The following is a 17,273-nucleotide window of genomic DNA, read 5'->3' as shown; positions in this document are numbered from 1 at the left end:
TCCGTACGACGATTTTCGCGCGTACAAATAGGCTGTAGCAGTGCCCATTTGGTTGTTACAGGTAGAAAACGGCAGCGTTAAGAGGCCCAAGATGGCGGCACCCAAACAATTAAGCTCCATGCTCGCAAGCGGGAAGGGGCCCCTGACTTCGGAGGTGGCTGTAACTGCAGCGACCCGGTCTGGAGGTTTGGTTATGGCCACGTGTGCGTTCCTGCGCGCTTTAGCAAAAAAAAATAGCTTTTTTTTTTTCTTTTCTGTGCTGATGCTTTCACTGTGTTACTTGGGAAGTGACTACATATTTTGAGCTTCACACCTATTCTGGCACAGCGGTTGTAAGAGATTCTTGTGTCAGTTAGTCGTATTACCTCCGGACAACGTCATAAATCAAGCAGGTTAAACACATACACGTTGCGAAGTGTCGTGAATTTGGTAGAACTGAAACTTGCCTCTTACCGAGCTTTTTCTTTTAGATGCGTAAGCATTTCTATGGTTACCCAACGAGATAACTGTCTGAGCGCCCGTCCTTCCTTCGCGTAAGACGATCGCTTTTTTGAGTCATCTTTCATAGCGTCCATCGACGCGGTGCTCTAAAAAAAAAAAAAAAAGACAGCCATGACTTTTCCACACACTTCTACAGATTTTCCACTCACGCTATACTATAACAACTCTACGCCCACGGCGAAGTAGTTGGCATCTGCACTTGAACACAATCACTGTTCGCTAGTGTTGAACTATGTAGCCACATGTCGTTTGTAAACCCAGTTACTGTACTCGGGTTTACTACGGTACCATGCATGTCGTATTCCTAAAACTACTCTGGCTCCGAATGCAGGCTGCAAGTACCGGCATCCGAAAGGTGAATATATTGAAACCGTATGTGAACAGAGAACAGTTTGATGATGGTTGAATAAAAGTTGGGAGCCTACATGCAAGACAGCGCTTGCGTGTTGGTTCCCTAAATAAAAGCCATCTCTAGCACCAAGCGGACTTGGAGCATTGTAGACGTCAGGAGAATTACGACTTTGGAAACTTTAATGCCAAACACGCCACATCCCCAAGGCGTTTCGGTGGTCGCGGGATGCGCCTTCCGTTGGGGCGGTGCTCCAACAACCGAAATGCCACCGATGTTTAAGGGCTCATGCACTTCGCGGCGTGCAACACTGACAGATAATCAGTCAATGTGTTGACAAGTATAAAGAGTGATGGGGGAAAGGGGGGGGGGGGGTTATATGGGTTTCATCACTGTTTATAATGGTTCGACGCGGATGGATCAGGTGCTAAAGAGCGATAAGGGTTTATGATGGTCGGATCAATTCTGATAAGTTTAATAAGCACCGATAAGGGTTGATAAGGGTCTGCTCGTGTTCGATAAGGGTGATAACGACCAATGAGAGTTGATAAGGGTTTATACTGGCCGGATTAAGTTTCATAACATCGATAATGACACCGGGATGCGTGTAGATAAGCAAGAGGCCCAATGCTTACGCATGCTTGTACAACTCCCAGAGGAGTTCCTGCGCGATTTCTTTTTTTTTCTTTTTTTTATCTTTTTTTATAAGGCACGCGGGAAACTTTCGACGACTTCGTTCAACTGAAACCTTCATTATAGTGAAGTTTTACTGTAAACGAGACGGCTGCTGCTCCAACTGTGGTTACGTAGTGAAATTATTACCCCTGTTAAGCTCAAACACAGTTCCCTATCAAGGGAAACCAGAACAACTTCTTGGCGCTTATTACTGTTTACGGGGCGCACATTCGTACAGAAAATAAACTGTTATAGGAGTAAACGCTTAGTTGTTATAGTAATTGTTTGTTAATCATTGGTTTGCTAACTATCCTCAGCTGAAAACTCGCGCCAGCTTGTCAAAAAGCTGCAGAAATTCTGATAATTGTCTACTAATGCGTAAGCATTGTTTGGTTCGGCTGTGACTTCGCTTTTGCTTACTTTTGCTTACTTGCTTTTCCTGGCTTATGCGCGTCTACCCATGGCCTTTCCGGTGGCAAATAATGCTTAGGCTTTACCAGACACTCGTCAGATTTTCTCGCCGCATCTGGTCCCTTCAAAGCGATCGCACCAATTGAGCCTGAACGCCGGGCACGAGCGCGCCTCGGTGGAGCAGAGCGGTAACACCAGGTGCCGCAGTAATTAACGCGTAAGGCGTTGCGTGAGGGGAGAGTGCATCAGTGAGGAGAGAGAGCATCAGGCGATGTCACCCTCACTGATGCTCTCGCATGTCCGCGCAAGCTCTCGCCTGCGTTCTAACTCCAAATTTCAAGTTGGCCCACCCGTACTATAAGCTTTCCCATGCATTTTCTATAGAACCGTATGTAGCTCTACGGGTACTTTCTTTAAATTTTGGTTTGATTGTTCCTTATCGCTTATAAAACTACCAATTATCTAAATTTACGCTATTATAAAGAATAGATGTGCTAACTTCGCAAATTACGCATCTTTGTGCAGATACAAGTCATTACACCTTTCGCGTGACGGGGCTGGGGTACTCGCGAAAGAATGCTCACGCACTAAAACGCTCTATAAGCTGTCCGTTTATTCTTGCGCTGAAATAAAAGTTTTGAGGTGTTACTCTCAGTGTAGCAAGAATTGTGTAGAAATCATCGACGATCAATGTTGCATTAAGCGAATAACCAAACGCATCTGGGAAGCTATTCGCTTTATTGAAGGAACGACGGGCTTGGAGGCGTGTACTTGTTGTAGTTACGATATTTTCCTAGAGAACAGAGCCAGGCGTGTCTGTAGCGGTACTATAGGTGGTTCTACATGTAATCCAACTTGTGATAATGCCTGCTGTCTCCAACTTCGCAAGTTCCGGCGTGGAAGGCTGCTACGATCCTCCTATCGTGCAGCCTCCACAAAGGGGGAGGGTGGCGGGTGAGGAGGTCTGTCCTTTCCCGAGGACTCCACCACAGCACCTAAACCTTCAGACGCCCCAAAACACTCTGACGCGAAAGCACGTGCGTCTCAAGAAGCTATAATAGTGGGCGTATATCTTCTTTCTGGGGTTTTACGTGCCAAAACCAGTTCCGATTATGAGGCACGCCGTAGTGGAGGGCTCCGGAATAATTTCGACCACCTGGGGTTCTTTAACGTGCACTACAACGCAAGCACACGGGCGTTTTTGCATTTCGCCTCCATTGAAATGCGGCCGCCGCGGCCGGGATTCAATTCCGCTATCTTGTGCTCAGCAACGCAACGCCTTAGCTGACTGAGCCACCCCGGCGGGTGTAGTGGGCGTATATCGCTTTGTATCGGCGGTGAAAGTCCGACCACCGCAAACCGGCATCCACCACGTAAACGGTCGAAAGAGCCCAAAGAAAGCTATTCGCTTGAAAATGATATATACACGTTCGGCATTACAGGGTTACGCAACGGAGCCACGTGATCAACCACCTGGTTCCTGCCCTTTTTGCTCCGGCAGTCGCAGCGACCATGCCCTGCGGTGCATCGACTTGTTGCCGGGGCAGCCGGTGGAGCCGTGATCTGGAACTTCAGAAGCCGGTTGGATGCCTCCTTGCTGCCTTTGTCTCCACTGCTCGGCGCTACCTGCATGGTTACTCTTTTACAAACGTCATAATCTTCGCCTGAATGAAACAGAGCGAGGAACAAAGAAGCATTCTTGGTGTTCTCCTATTATTGTAAAACCCTCCACGCTACAGTTGTAAATTCTTAAGTTCGTCGTTACTCCAGAATCTAGACTTCCGCTGCAACGCCTGTCTCCTTTCTCATCTAATCGGTTCTGTTATTCAACGGCCGCGCTGGAGCTCGGTCAAGGTTACTCAGACCACCCGACCTGCTCTGTAATCAAATAAGATCATTCGGGGCACAGAATACCGGTTTTCTTTTCTAGTACACATGTCCAGTGTATGCCCTTAAATTATAAGGTTATCTGCGAAGGCTGAGCGCGATGTTATATTTTCTTTAAGCATGTGCAACTGTTGATATATGGTACTGATACACGTATACGTGCAAATGCGCACAAAGCTTGTCGGGCCGCGCACCAGGAGATAATAAAACACTTTTTTACGGCTTGACGCAGAAGTAAGACATCGGAAAGGCACATCAAATTTCGCATAGGCAAATGCATAATATGCATTTAAATTATCGTCTCTGAGAAATCGAAGGCATTCCACGTGCGAAATTGCCAGGTACGGGGATGAACATCCCTCGCGAATGTGTTGCAGTGCATGCATCGTGCTAGCAGCTCCATGCTGCTAGCACGATGATACCGTGCTTCAGATACCGTGCTTAAACATTTTAGCATTGCTAACTTCATTCGTTTGTTCGTTCGTTCGTTCGTTCGATTGCTTGATTTTTTGTTGTTTTGTTTTTGTTCGTTACTGTGTCAGTTTGTTTGTTTGCTTGCTTTTTCTTTCGTTCATTCGTTCTTCTGTCTCCGCCTTCTCCGATGCTGAGCGGAATCGAACCAACATCACAAAGGTTCCTAGGACAAGGACAGCAAACCGGCGCATTAACAGGCTGTGCCACAAACGCAGTGTGTAGGTGCCGCTTTTCAATAATTAACGCCTTTCTCGCCAACTCTGTAGCGAGCTGCGCCATGAATGCACTGCGTGTGTCCCGCCCTTCAATGATCACCTCGCCAGCTTGGGTAACTGCGTATGTGCCACTGAGCGTGCTGCCAAGCGAGGGAAGAATTTTCAGCTTTCGCAGGCACCGGCGAACTACCCCTCTAGTCTCCGAGGCCACGCGCGGACTTCTCAGCAGTGCCACCAGATGGCGCGGCGTGTCCAGAAAGAAGCGCGAGAGAGGAGCCCGGTTGACGCGTGGCGTGTATATCTCAGCGTTCGCCACGCACCGGCGCGCCACGCATTTCGGAGGCCACGCGCGAGCTTCGTGGTGGCGACGCTTGATGGCGCCGAGTGTTCTTAGGGAAACGCGAAAGAGGAGTCCCGCTGCAGTGCATGCCTCATACATAACTCGTTTCGACGGTGGCAATACTTCGTGTAGCTATATTGATTCAATGCTAACGCATTACTGTTGATAGTCATCGTGAGATGGGTTCTGCAGATTTTTTGTTTGTTTGGTTGTTGGTTTGTTTCTTTCTTTAGTTGCTGGTTTGTTTTTCGTTGGTTTGTCAGTATGTCTATTCGTTTGTCTGTCTGTTTGTTTGTTTGTTTTACAGCGAAGCTATTTCTGTGAACCCTGTTCCAATACAAATATTGGTCTTCTCTTAACTAAGGTCCCTGTATTTTTCAAAGGTAGCGCAAACTCCTCCTCTCCGCGCCATTTCCTCCTCGCCCGTCCCTCTCGGCCGCCATCGGTGAGCGAAGCGCGCGGCCGCTACCACCCGCTTCATATCGAATCGCATGCGGCGCGCGTCGAAGCGCTTGCTTGAAACGCGACTGTTCTGGGCGCATTTTGATAAGGCTGTTCGTACGTGAGATTTCTACGTAAGATATGTAGTACCTTCAATTATTAGTAGAATCTGCATCGCTAAGACGAGGAAAACGGAAGGTATAACAAGTTAAACGCAATCCTAAGCAGTCTTTACTACTGCTGATTGTTTCTAGGAATCGAATGGTGTTCTGTTTACCTGACGCATTTACGAAAACAAAGAGGTACATCAAACTATGCACACACAACACGGCGGAGACATTTATGTGCTAAATACCCTCAACGTGTTTTTTTTTTTTTCCAAAATGCATCCGCGCGCTTTTCTTTCCCCGTCAGTTATAAGCCTTGGTTCCCGTGCGTGCGCGCGCTTTCTGAGTTTTGCTCTTTCATTGGCGACTCTTCCATTATGCTCATTTTATGAGAAGTCATGCTGGTATTCATATTCCCAAAATGTGCCCTTTTGTTCGCCGCAGAGCATAAACCAGGACTTTTTTTTTTTTTACTCAGTTGTTGGCTGATGGTGAACTCGCGAAAACACCCACCTTACCGCGTTCATCACTAACTGGGTGAGAACAACGATCAGAAACCCCCTCAGTAATTACCTCCCTCGGTGGCAGTAAAATTTATTTCTTCGGATACGGTGGAGCCATATCGCTCGCCGTTTGAGGTTTCGTTTGCCACGAGGAACCGCAAAAAGCCTGCCCCCCTTGGCAATGCTATTCCAACATCCAACAGTACAGCAAGTCGGCATCGTGCTGCAGCCGAGCGCGTCTTAAAAAATGTAAAAAGCCTACGCTCACGCACAGCGCACATGTGTGCCGCGATGTTTCTACGCTCACTAATGGCGCCGTTTTCCCGCGATAACGAAAGCCGCGAGGGTTATTCGTCACGTGTCAAGCCTCGTCCAATGGGAGAGCGGAAAACGGCGAAGAAGTCAGGAGAGGGGTAGAGGGCGGGGAGTAAATTCTTCTTTCCTATTTGAACAATGGTTTGCGCTACCTTTGGAACATACAGGGACCTTACTCTTAACCTCCCGAAGTGTCATCTCCACAAAATTGACCCATCCTTGAAGCTACAAGTGCCATCAAACATTTCACGCTCTGAGGCGACAGTCTTGTGCCGCCTCTGGCTCGGGGTGCCATTTACAAAGGCCTACTCGTTCCGCATTGGAATTGGGGATACGCCCAAGTGCGACTCTTGTGGAACTAGAGAAACAATTGAACATGCATGTATTATGTCTCTATCCCCAGTTCAACGTCGAGCGTGAAGCTCTCCGGACAGCATTGAACCGGCTAGACTCTCAACCATTTTCTGAAATGAAGATCCTTGGACCATGGCCATATGCGTCGATGGCACAGAAATTCCAGAAAGCCTTGTTGCACTACCTCAAGTCGACAGGTCTTGGCGACCGTCTGTAGACTTAGTGCGAAGTTTCAAATGTGCGCGAAACTGTGCTCTCTCTATTGCTTTCTCTCTTTTGTCATCCCTATACCCCCTTTCCCCAGTGCAGGGTAGCAAACCGGACATGCGTCGGGTTAACCTCCCTGCCTTTCCTCTCTTCTATTTAGCTGTCTCTCTGTTCCGTCGTCCGTTCGCTAAAACTCACATGACCTTACGGGAGAGGAGAGGAAAAGAAGAGCCCAACCCTGTGAGAATGCTGTGAGAGGGTGCAGATGAAAAGGAGAACGAGGAGGGGGGTTGACGTAAGTCGAGCCGTCCAATACTCGCTTTGGGGGGAGGGGGCGGAGGAGAGCGTGAGGCGTGCCGATCAATGGCAGTGTAGGAAAAAAGTAGGTCAACGGAGGAGTGGGGTGTGAGAGGAGTTCGCGTTAGCGTTGGTTCTATATACGGAGCTTTGGTCAAGGACTCTTGTCTGGGAACGTCGTAGAAAAGCGTGAGGAACGCGCTAGGAACGCCGTCGCCCGTGGACGCCGGCGCGTCCCATCCCCCGCAAGTAGCGCCGTTCACAGCTTCGCTGTTGGACCATCTTCACGGAGTGGAATAGGCGGGGATTTTTTGTTTGTTTGTTTGTTTGTTTGTTTCTATAACTGTTTGATTGTTTCTTTTTCTGTCTGCATATCTTTGTCTGTCTGTTTCTTTGCTTACTTGCTTGCTAGCTCGCTTGTTTGATTTTTTTGTTTTTCTTTCTTTGTAGGCTAGTTAGTGTTCGTCATTTGTTCGTTTGCACTTCTGTCAGTTCGTCCGTTCGTTTGCTTGCTTGTTTTTTTTTTCGTTTGAGTGTTTGTTTCTTTGTTTTTGTTTGTTTGTTTCTTTGTTTGAACGTCACTGGTTGAGGCCTCAAAAGCAAGACTCTGAACTCACCTCGGCCACCTTATCGGCACCGTTGTCCTTCAAGTCGTCCTCCAGCATCTTCGTTTGGGCGCTGGACAGCTCGAAAGACTTCCCGATCTTCTTCAGCTCCTGAATGGTGCAAAACAAAATCTGGACGCATTGTATTTTTCGTAGTGTTTAAAGAGACACCATAAAAATCAACACATGGTTAGTTTAGTCCTGTGAATATTTTTATCCCAATTTCGGCTTTTTTGCTGTTATTAGTGGAGGAAATGGTGGACAGAGTTTTCCTTTTTGAATTTATCGCCCATACCACAGCACCGGTACGTTAATACGACGTCACGGACGCATGACCAATCAACTCACATGTATAGCCACCGATACTACCGCGACAGATTTGCTGGTTAATGGCTCTAGTCTCTGCGGTACTGCGCAATAAAACGACGAACGCTACTTAAAATAATACCCTCACGGCAGAAAATGTATGCTTTCGTGGGCATCATTATTTTAAAAAAAGCTAATATAATTTTAGAAGCATTCAATTCGCTTACATTTACGGTTTCTGGGCAATTTTGTTATACAGTCAAACCTCGCTATAACGAACATCAATTTAACAAAATTCGCGATGTAACGAACTATTTTTCCTTCCCTACCTTAGTTCCATTGAATTAACGAAACCTCGAATTAACGAAATTCGCGATATAACGAAGTGTTATAACGCAGTAATATCGCAGTTATATCGCAGCAATTGCAACTTCGTTATATCGAGAGAGAAACGAAGGTCTCTGTACTGAGTACGCGCGGCGCACCTTGACAAACTCCTCACTCACTGACGACGTAGAGAAACCGCCGGACGCCACCGGGCGCGCGGCGATCACGGTAGGGTTCGAGTCGTCGTCGTTTTCCGCGTTTGAGTCGCCCGCCTCCTGCTTTTGCGACGACTGCTCCTTCGCTGCTGTTCCGTCCCCGGTCTGCTCCTCTCGTCCTCCCTTTAGTCGATATGTCGGGATCCTCGTTCTCTTGGTTCATGGCCGTAATCCACTACGACCTGCCGACGGCGTCGGAATCGCTGCGGGCGCTCCCATTGGTTTTCGACGTCCGGCCGCAGCTTCGGGGCCTCAGGAGACGCGGCGGCACGCTCGTATGGGGCAGTAATTTGAACGAAATAGCACGATGCTCTGGCCTCGACCCTGAGCTCCACAGCCCAGGGTCGTCGTCTTTCTCTTCCACTATATACAAGGAGGAAAGTTCACTCTTGATGATGATGTTGATGATGGTCCTCTTTTATGGCTCGCACCCACCATTTGGGCTATCACTAACTTCGCCAGCCATTCTCTTCCTTGGGGCGTAGTCGCTACGATTCAGCCACAGTGACGCCTTTGTCGCAAGTTACAACTCCATTAGGGACACAAAACGTTCACCTTAGTATTGACTCTCTCATTTCATGTCATAATGTTAACTTGATAATGTTATTGCCATTCTTTGGACACTTCGCGCACTTTTGCGGGGACCGGCTGTCTATCTCTCTGACCGTTTTTCCCGCCAACCTCGGTCCCGGGTAGTCCACGGTCGAATGGTTAGCGCATTGGGCTGCTGTGCTGAGGAAACTGCATGGGGTTCGAAACCAACCCTATAGGGTCAAATTGGGTCACTGAGTATGTAGCAATATCTACGTATGTTCCGCACTTCCACGAGCCTCTTTGACGTCGACATGGGTCAGAGGGGATGCGGCACTGGATATTAGGTTTGGTACGTACCGCTCTGCAAAAAAATTAAATTAAATTAAATTATGTGATTTTACGTGCCAAAACCACGATGAGGGACGCCGTAGTGGGGGTACTCCGGAATAATTTGGACCACCTGGGGTTCTTTAACCGTGCGCCTATATCCAAGTACACGCGGGTATTCTCGCATTTCGCCCCCATCGAAATGCGGCCGCCATGGCCGGGATTGGATCCCGCGAATTCCTCGTGCTTAGCAGCCCAATACCATAGCCACTAAGCAACCACGGCGGCTGAACCGCTCTTCAATCAGCCTCTTTGACGCCGACTTGGGGCACAGGGGTATGTGACATTTGGGCTGTGCTGCTCTTCAATGAACCTCTTTGATACCAACTTGTGTAACTGGTCCAACGGTGAGCGGAATTGAATCCACGCCACGCGCTGTCTTTACGGGCGGCACGATAGATGGCGCCAGCGTAGGCAGGTGGAAGCGCGAGAGAGGAGCCTGGCTGAAGCCACTTTTCGGCGTTGGCTATACGGTGTGTCGCTACATTGCCTCAATGCTAATCGCATTAACGTCGGCATTCATTCGGTGAGCATTTCAGATAGCGGATGTACTTATAGAGGTCAATGCCAGAATTTGGTTTCCCCGACTAGACTTTTTACAGAGTGACTGTTATACGCTAGTTTCCAGCAGATCGCTGCGTGCGTAGACCGAGAGCTCATAGACCAAAAACGATCATCATCAGCAATGGCTCGAGCGTCGTCGTCTTCTTCCACAGCTGGCTGGTTGGTGCCCCTCGGCGCAACCTCGCGAACGCGCTCGCGCCACTGCTCGCGCGTTCGTCGTCGTCATCTTCCACAGTTGGCTCCGTTGTGCAAAAAAACTGAAAATAGCCAATGGGTGGTGACGTCACGCACTGCATAGGCACGTTATCTCAGTTGCGTACCGGCCCTGTGATCGGTAGGCTGCGTATTGTGGGGACCGAGGCTGTGCAGCATGCTTACGAAAAACGACGGCGCGAGCAGGAGCAGGGATTGGGCGCGAAGGCGGCGGAAGGCTGCTAACGCCGAGTCCATGTCCATCGTAATTGTGGGTGATTTCAACGTAGACCTGTCTCGGCCAGACGGAAAGTGGTTCTTGGTGTTTCTGTTGGAAAGGTTTGGCATTCAGTGCTACACGAACATCGGTGGGCCTACCACATGTCATCGGTCCTGCATAGACTTGACGTCTGGGCTTTCGCCCAGACCTTTCCAGAGAGAGAGAGAGGAATGAAGAGGGAAAGGTAGGGAGGTTAAACCTTTCCAGCATCGTTACAGAACCCATGGCCGTCTACCATAGCGACCACAAAGCTATAGTCACCTTAGTGACAACATAATAAAAACGGTTGAAAATGACAATCCGTGCGGTATGTATCTTTATTTAAATCAATATAGTTTAATTATAACCATATATATAGCTCCGCTGGTCATCCACCTTCGCAGAGTGGAATGGCACTGAATGCTATTGCTGTACCCGCTATGGCATGCTTGTTAACTAATCTAAACGTACCGTAGTAAGAATACGGATGCAGAAGTCCTGAAAACTCAAGTTGAACTCATTTTATGGCTGAGAAGACGCAAAAAGGACATAATCTGAGTCACTCCTTCTTTACTACAGCAAAAAACATGAGTTCAGAATTCAATATGAGTGTGATTTTAATTTTATTATTAGAACGAGACACATCGTTGGGATGACCAACGTGAGTTAACACAGGCTCAATTTTCTGACTTAAAAATAAAATAATGCCCAACATGTTCTTGAACTACTAAATTTACCAGTCTTGGTGGGTATTCTATAAAAATTTCGTAAAAATCGGCGATAATTATTTTTAACGTCTCAAGTGTCCCATTTTGCGCTATTTTTGGAATTTTTTTATTTTTATGTTATAACAAAATAAATACGTGGTGTAGTTGCATACTTCTCAAAAACCAAAGTGTGACAATTTTTCAAAAACATACTGTGGGTGAGATAAATTTAACTTCCCGTGGCCCAATAGTACTAGGGGTGTATATTTACCTACAATATTTTAGCTGGCATCGATCTTAAAGTGATAAACTACGATCGAAGTTGTTAAATTTGCAAGTTGAATTCTTGGGTTCTACATGTCGAACCCATGGTTTGATTAAGCGGCCCGCCGTAGTGAGGGGACTCCGGATTCATTTTGACTTCCAGAGGATGTTTAACGTGCCCCCATTGCACGGGGCATGGGTGTTTGTGCATTTTGCCCTCATCGAAATGCGGCCACCGTGGCGGGGATTTGATCCCGCGACATCGGGTACAGTGCCCTAGAAACCGAGGTACAGTGCCTTCTAAGCCCGAGGTACAGTGCCCTTGAGGGCACTGTGCCTCGGGTTCTAGGGCACTGTGTGTTGCGTTGCTAAACCCGAGGTACAGTGCCATTTACAGTGCCCTTGAGGGAACTGTACCTCGGGCTTAGCAACGCAACACCATAGCCGCTAAGCCACCGCGGCGGGTCAATCTGCAAGTCGTTAAAACATTCTTTTCAACCTTTAGCGAAATAAGAATTTAAAAAAAATATGTGCTGAGTTTCTCAAAACGAACGTCGATTCCTTTCTACAGAGACATTTTCTCATCTCATATAAAAATTTCGCTGAAAACTAAAAACAGCCGGCACCACAGTATGTTGTTATCTGAACACACCCAGACACGAGCAGTGTTTTTGTCAGAGTTTACCAAACAAGCTTTGTCTGAGAAGGTTATCTTAAGACCATGGCCGGACCCTTGTCTTCGGCTTGGTGTTTTAAAGGCTGCATTTGTCAGATTCCAGCGAAATTTAGGGTGTTAATTCGTATACCACCATCTTCGTCCCCGTCATCAACACTTCTCTATATCTGTCTCCTTTTACTCTCGTTTCCCTTCCCCAACGCTGAGTAGCAGGCCAGAACTTTGATTCAGCACGGCCTCTCAGCTTTTGTTGTCATAATAAATGTCTCTCTGTCTCCGCCATATTGTCGAATTTGCCATCGTGTCATCTCTGATTGGCTCACAAGAATGCTACGGCCTCTGTGATTGTCTCAGAACGCCAACATGGCGAAATATGACAGTGCCCAATCCCGAAGTCGATTGGAAGGGGACACTAGAACTTGTGTGTGTGTGTGTGTGTGTAAGTGGGGGGGGGGGGGAGGGTGCAAGCTCTTCTGGCCCCAGTCCCACACAGGGGAAATGAAAACACCAGGCAGTGGCATAAGTGCGAGTGACTTGACCCAAGCTGACCTTTTATTGGGCGAACTAGTGTCCACAAAAGCAAGTAACACTCAAGCACAACGATAGCAGCGAGCACAGCTGTCGGTCGACGACATCATCAAACATGCTCGAACATCACTGAATAATCGACTATATCTCCCGACACAGGGCCAGGACACACAGCTGTGGGACACCCGACGCGTGTGCATGGAACCGCGAAACACTGCAGGCGTAGACACCACCCTTGCTTTTCCTGCCCTTTACCCCTCCAAGATGTCTACGCCACTCGCAACAGGGGCCACTATACGGCCAGACGGCACAACGTACGGATCAAACGCGTCGGCTCATCGTACATTCCAGCGTAATCTCTGGCGCTCGCGTGCGTTCCAGAATGTACACAAGTATTCGCGTCTCGCGTGCAATCAGATAAGACAAACGTTCTTTCACTATAAATGGCTTGCTCTGACGTCATCGCGGCGCCCATCTTGGGGTACCAGCACGTGGAGAAGCTGCATATACACAAAAAAAATGTGACAGCATAACAGCATGACAGGCGCGTCTTGCGCCGAGTGACAAAGCGATAACAGTTATAATCCGGTGAAAAACAGTCACTATCAAACACCGAACAAAGCGCGCGTGATAATACGGCTCACTGACGTCATCGTGGCCGCCATGTTTGTGTACTTGCGTGAAGAGAGCAGGGCCGGTATTTTGTAGCGATGCCTTATGACCTATTTTATACTAGTCTTATCATCCACCGCTCACGACCGGCTGATCCCGTTGATAACGCGAGCGGATCGTCACTCTGACCACTGACAAAGCGCGATAAGCGCGAAAAGGCATTAGCACCGGAAAGGCATCGCTACAAAATACCGACCCTGGGTCGGTATTTGGTAGCGATGCGTTATGCTTTATTCTATAGTAGTCTTATCATTCACCGCTTACGGCCGGCTGATCTCGTTGATAACAGACAGTTTTAGTTACACGTACGTGGAGACTTCACGTACGCAAACGTGAACAGTCTATACGTACCTTACGTGCACGCCATATCTAAAACGCTTTTAGCTACACGTACGCGACGCATCACGTAGCCACATCTATCGGGAAATATGAACAAATCAATTCAAGATGAGTATTTCAGCGAAGCCAGTGATGTGCATTGATGCGTGCCGGTCATCGTCTCCGCAATGCCCGGAAGTGTGTTGTGCAAGCGTTATCTGCTGTCATCGTTGACATGGAATGAAATAGATGACCAGTCATCCTGTCGCCGTGTTTCCATGCAAGCCATCTGCGCGTGCTCAGCACGCTATCGCTTGTTCCTGGTCTCGCGAAACTCCCGCGCGAATCTGTCTACGTGCGCAAGAAACGCACGCAAAAAAGCGAATCTCACGTACGTCCGTGAGACCAGCGCGCGGCCGCTACGTTCTGCGCATGCGCACTGCTTCAGAGCGACGGTCCACTCACGTTATCAACGAGATCAGCCGGCCGTAAGCGGTGGATGATAAGACTAGTATAGAATAAAGCATAACGCATGGCTACCAAATAGCGGCTCAGTGTCCGAGTCGTCACGTGAAATATATATGCAGAATCAGCCGCAACATCCGAGAAAGTTCTCATACATGCATTCACGTGTTGCGTCGGTGACAGGGACTATCAGGTGAAAAATGGCCATCGGAAAGAGATAAACAATGCACACGTGTCAATATTGTTACGCGAACGAAGGATTAAGTACAGGAGACTATTTACAAGTATATTTACAAATGATAGCTGCAGCGCTGGCCAGATCAGCCGATAGCTCGAGAGCCCAGAGCAGTTCGTCTTCTTCGTCTAGGCGCCCGCGCGCCTCGTTCAAACAACCAAATACCACACGCGTGTAGCATAATCCCCCGGCGGCAGAAGCGACGTCCCGGAGCGTCTAAATGTCATCACTGGGAGGGTGATACTGCTTCAGTCGTGTAACGTGCACGATATCACTGGACTGGGAAGCAGATGGGGCGTCAGGGGCGATCTCGTAGGTGACGGGAGTCACGGCACGAATCACTCGGTAGGGGCCTGTGTAACGAGACAGCAGTTTTTCTGACAGGCCGACCTGACGCGACGGAGACCATAGGAGCACCAAAGAACCAGGTGGGAAGTGCAGGTCACGGTGTCGCTGGTCGTACAAACGCCGTTGACTCTCTTGGGAGTGCAGAAGGCGGCCACGGGCAATTTCCCTTGCGTGGGCAGCGCGGGTGACGGCGTCAAGTGCATATTCACTGGTGGGTGCTGCGTGAACAGGGAGGCTTGTGTCGAGGGGCAGTGCTGGTTCTCGGCCGAACAGAAGGAAAAAGGGCGAGTAACCGGCTGTGTCGTGGCGCGAGGAATTATACGCAAAGGTGACAAACGGTAGAGCGAGGTCCCAGTCAGTGTGGTCGGAAGACACATACTTCGCGAGCATGTCTGTGAGAGTGCGATTAAGACGCTCCATGAGGCCATTCGTTTGCGGATGGTATGACGTGGATAGCTTGTGCCTCGTGGCACAGGACTGCAGGATGTCCGCGATAACTTTCGACAGGAATGTCCGGCCACGGTCTGTGAGAAGTTGTCGCGGAGCTCCATGTAATAAAATCACGTCGCGTAGAAGAAAATCAGCAACATCTGTGGCGCAGCTTGTAGGGAGCGCTCGGGTGATGGCGTAGCGCGTGGCGTAATCTGTGGCCACAGCGATCCACCTGTTCCCAGAGGTAGAAAGAGGAAAAGGACCAAGTAAATCCAAACCAACCCGAAAGAATGGTTCCGCGGGAATGTCAATTGGTTGAAGGTACCCAGCAGGGAGCGTCGACGGTGTCTTGCGTCGCTGGCGTTTCTCACACGCAGCTACGTATCTTCGAACGGAGCGAGCAAGCCCTGGCCAAAAGAAGCGTCGGCGGATCCGGTCGTAGGTACGTGACACACCGAGGTGACCGGCAGTGGGGAGGTCGTGAAGCTCGTGGAGAACAGCCGAGCGAAGGTGTTTAGGGGTCACAAGGAGTAATGCTGGGCCGTCGGGGTGAACGTTGTGGCGGTAGAGTACGCGATCTTGAAGTGTGAATAAGCGAAGGGAGCTGTCGGCAAGTGACGATTCCAGGCGGTCAATGATGACACGCAAGGACGGGTCACGGCGCTGCTCGTCGGCGACATGGACCAGTGGAAAAACAGAGAACGCAGGCGTCGGTGTCAGTATCAGACGTAGAGGTCGGGTCTTGGACTGGGTAGCGAGAGAGGCAATCTGCATCCTGGTGTTGGCGTCCCGACTTGTACGTCACTGTGTAGGGATATTCTTGTAGTCGGAGAGCCCAACGACCGAGCCGGCCAGCAGGATCCTTGAGCGACGAAAGCCAACACAGCGCATGATGGTCTGTGATTACTGAGAAGGGCTTGCCATATAAATATGGGCGGAACTTTGAAACAGCCCAGACGAGAGCAAGACATTCGCGCTCCGTAATCGAATAGTTGCGCTCTGCAGTTGTCAGGAGCCGGCTAGCGTAGGCGATAACGCGGTCGTGTCCGTGTTGTCGTTGCGCTAAGACTGCGCCGATCCCATAACCACTGGCATCGGTTCGGACCTCTGTAGGTGCGGATGGGTCAAAGTGGGCCAAGATCGGTGGATTGGTCAGAATCGTGATAAGGCGTGAAAATGCGGCAGCCTGAGGGGAACCCCACGTAAAAGGCACGTCTTTCTTCAGAAGTTCAGTGAGTGGTCGAGCGATTGCTGCGAAATCTTTCACAAACCGTCTGAAATAAGAGCAGAGCCCCACAAAACTCCGGACGTCTTTGACAGACTGAGGTACAGGAAAAGCTGTTACTGCTCGAACCTTCTCCGGGTCGGGTTGTACTCCGGAAGCATCGACGAGATGGCCGAGCACTGTAATCTGTCGGCGCCCGAAGTGGCACTTCGATGAGTTTAATTGGAGCCCAGCCTTGCGGAAGACGTCAAGTATAGCTGCGACGCGCTCAATGTGCGTCTCAAACGTAGGAGAAAACACAAGGACGTCGTCGAGGTAACAAAGGCAAGTTGACCATTTGAAACCTTGAAGCAGAGAGTCCATCATCCGTTCGAACGTGGCGGGGGCATTGCATAAACCAAACGGCATAACCTTAAATTGGTAGAGGCCATCTGGAGTGACGAAGGCGGTCTTTTCTTGGTCTTGCTCATCGACGGAAATCTGCCAATAACCAGATCGAAGGTCAATGGACGAAAAGTATTTGGCACCGTGAAGACAATCAAGAGCGTCGTCAATTCGTGGTAACGGGTAAACGTCCTTTTTAGTGATTCGGTTTAGGTGGCGGTAATCAACACAGAAACGCCACGTGCCATCTTTCTTTTTGACGAGCACCACCGGCGACGCCCAAGGGCTCGACGAGGGCTCAACAATGCCTTTGGCGAGCATCTTGTTGACTTCCTGCTGAATAACTTGCCGCTCTGCCGAGGACACGCGATACGGTCGGCGATGAATGGGAACAGCATCACCAGTGTTTATCCGATGCTTAACAAGGGACGTCTGACCAAGTGGGCGATTGTCAGTGTCAAATATGTCGCGATAGGAGAGCAAAAGGCGATACAGGGCGGCTGCTTGGCCAGGGGCGAGGTCCGGAGCGACCATGGGACGTATGCCGTCGAGGT

At 49.3% G+C, this 17,273-nt stretch overlaps 2 protein-coding genes across 2 annotated transcripts in view; one reads left to right on the top strand and one right to left on the bottom strand.

Moving 5' to 3' along the window:
• LOC119433130 (phospholipase A-2-activating protein) overlaps nucleotides 1–17,273 on the top strand; it is a 71,544-nt gene that overhangs the window by 745 nt on the left and 53,526 nt on the right. The gene's annotated exons all lie outside the window — the stretch shown is intronic.
• The window catches only part of LOC119432678 (uncharacterized), a 43,143-nt gene that overhangs the window by 17,527 nt on the left and 8,343 nt on the right, over nucleotides 1–17,273 (bottom strand). Inside the window, exon 3 of the mRNA XM_049658350.1 lies at nucleotides 7,694–7,792. Within this exon, the coding sequence (XP_049514307.1) occupies nucleotides 7,694–7,792 (99 nt within the window). The remainder of the gene's footprint in view (nucleotides 1–7,693; nucleotides 7,793–17,273) is intronic.

This window comes from Dermacentor silvarum, chromosome 11 (genome assembly GCF_013339745.2).
Source record: "Dermacentor silvarum isolate Dsil-2018 chromosome 11, BIME_Dsil_1.4, whole genome shotgun sequence".
In the NCBI taxonomy this organism is placed as follows: Eukaryota; Metazoa; Arthropoda; class Arachnida; order Ixodida; family Ixodidae; genus Dermacentor; species Dermacentor silvarum.
Note: the sequence above shows the minus strand (reverse complement) of the source record. Positions and strands in the feature narration are given on the sequence as shown.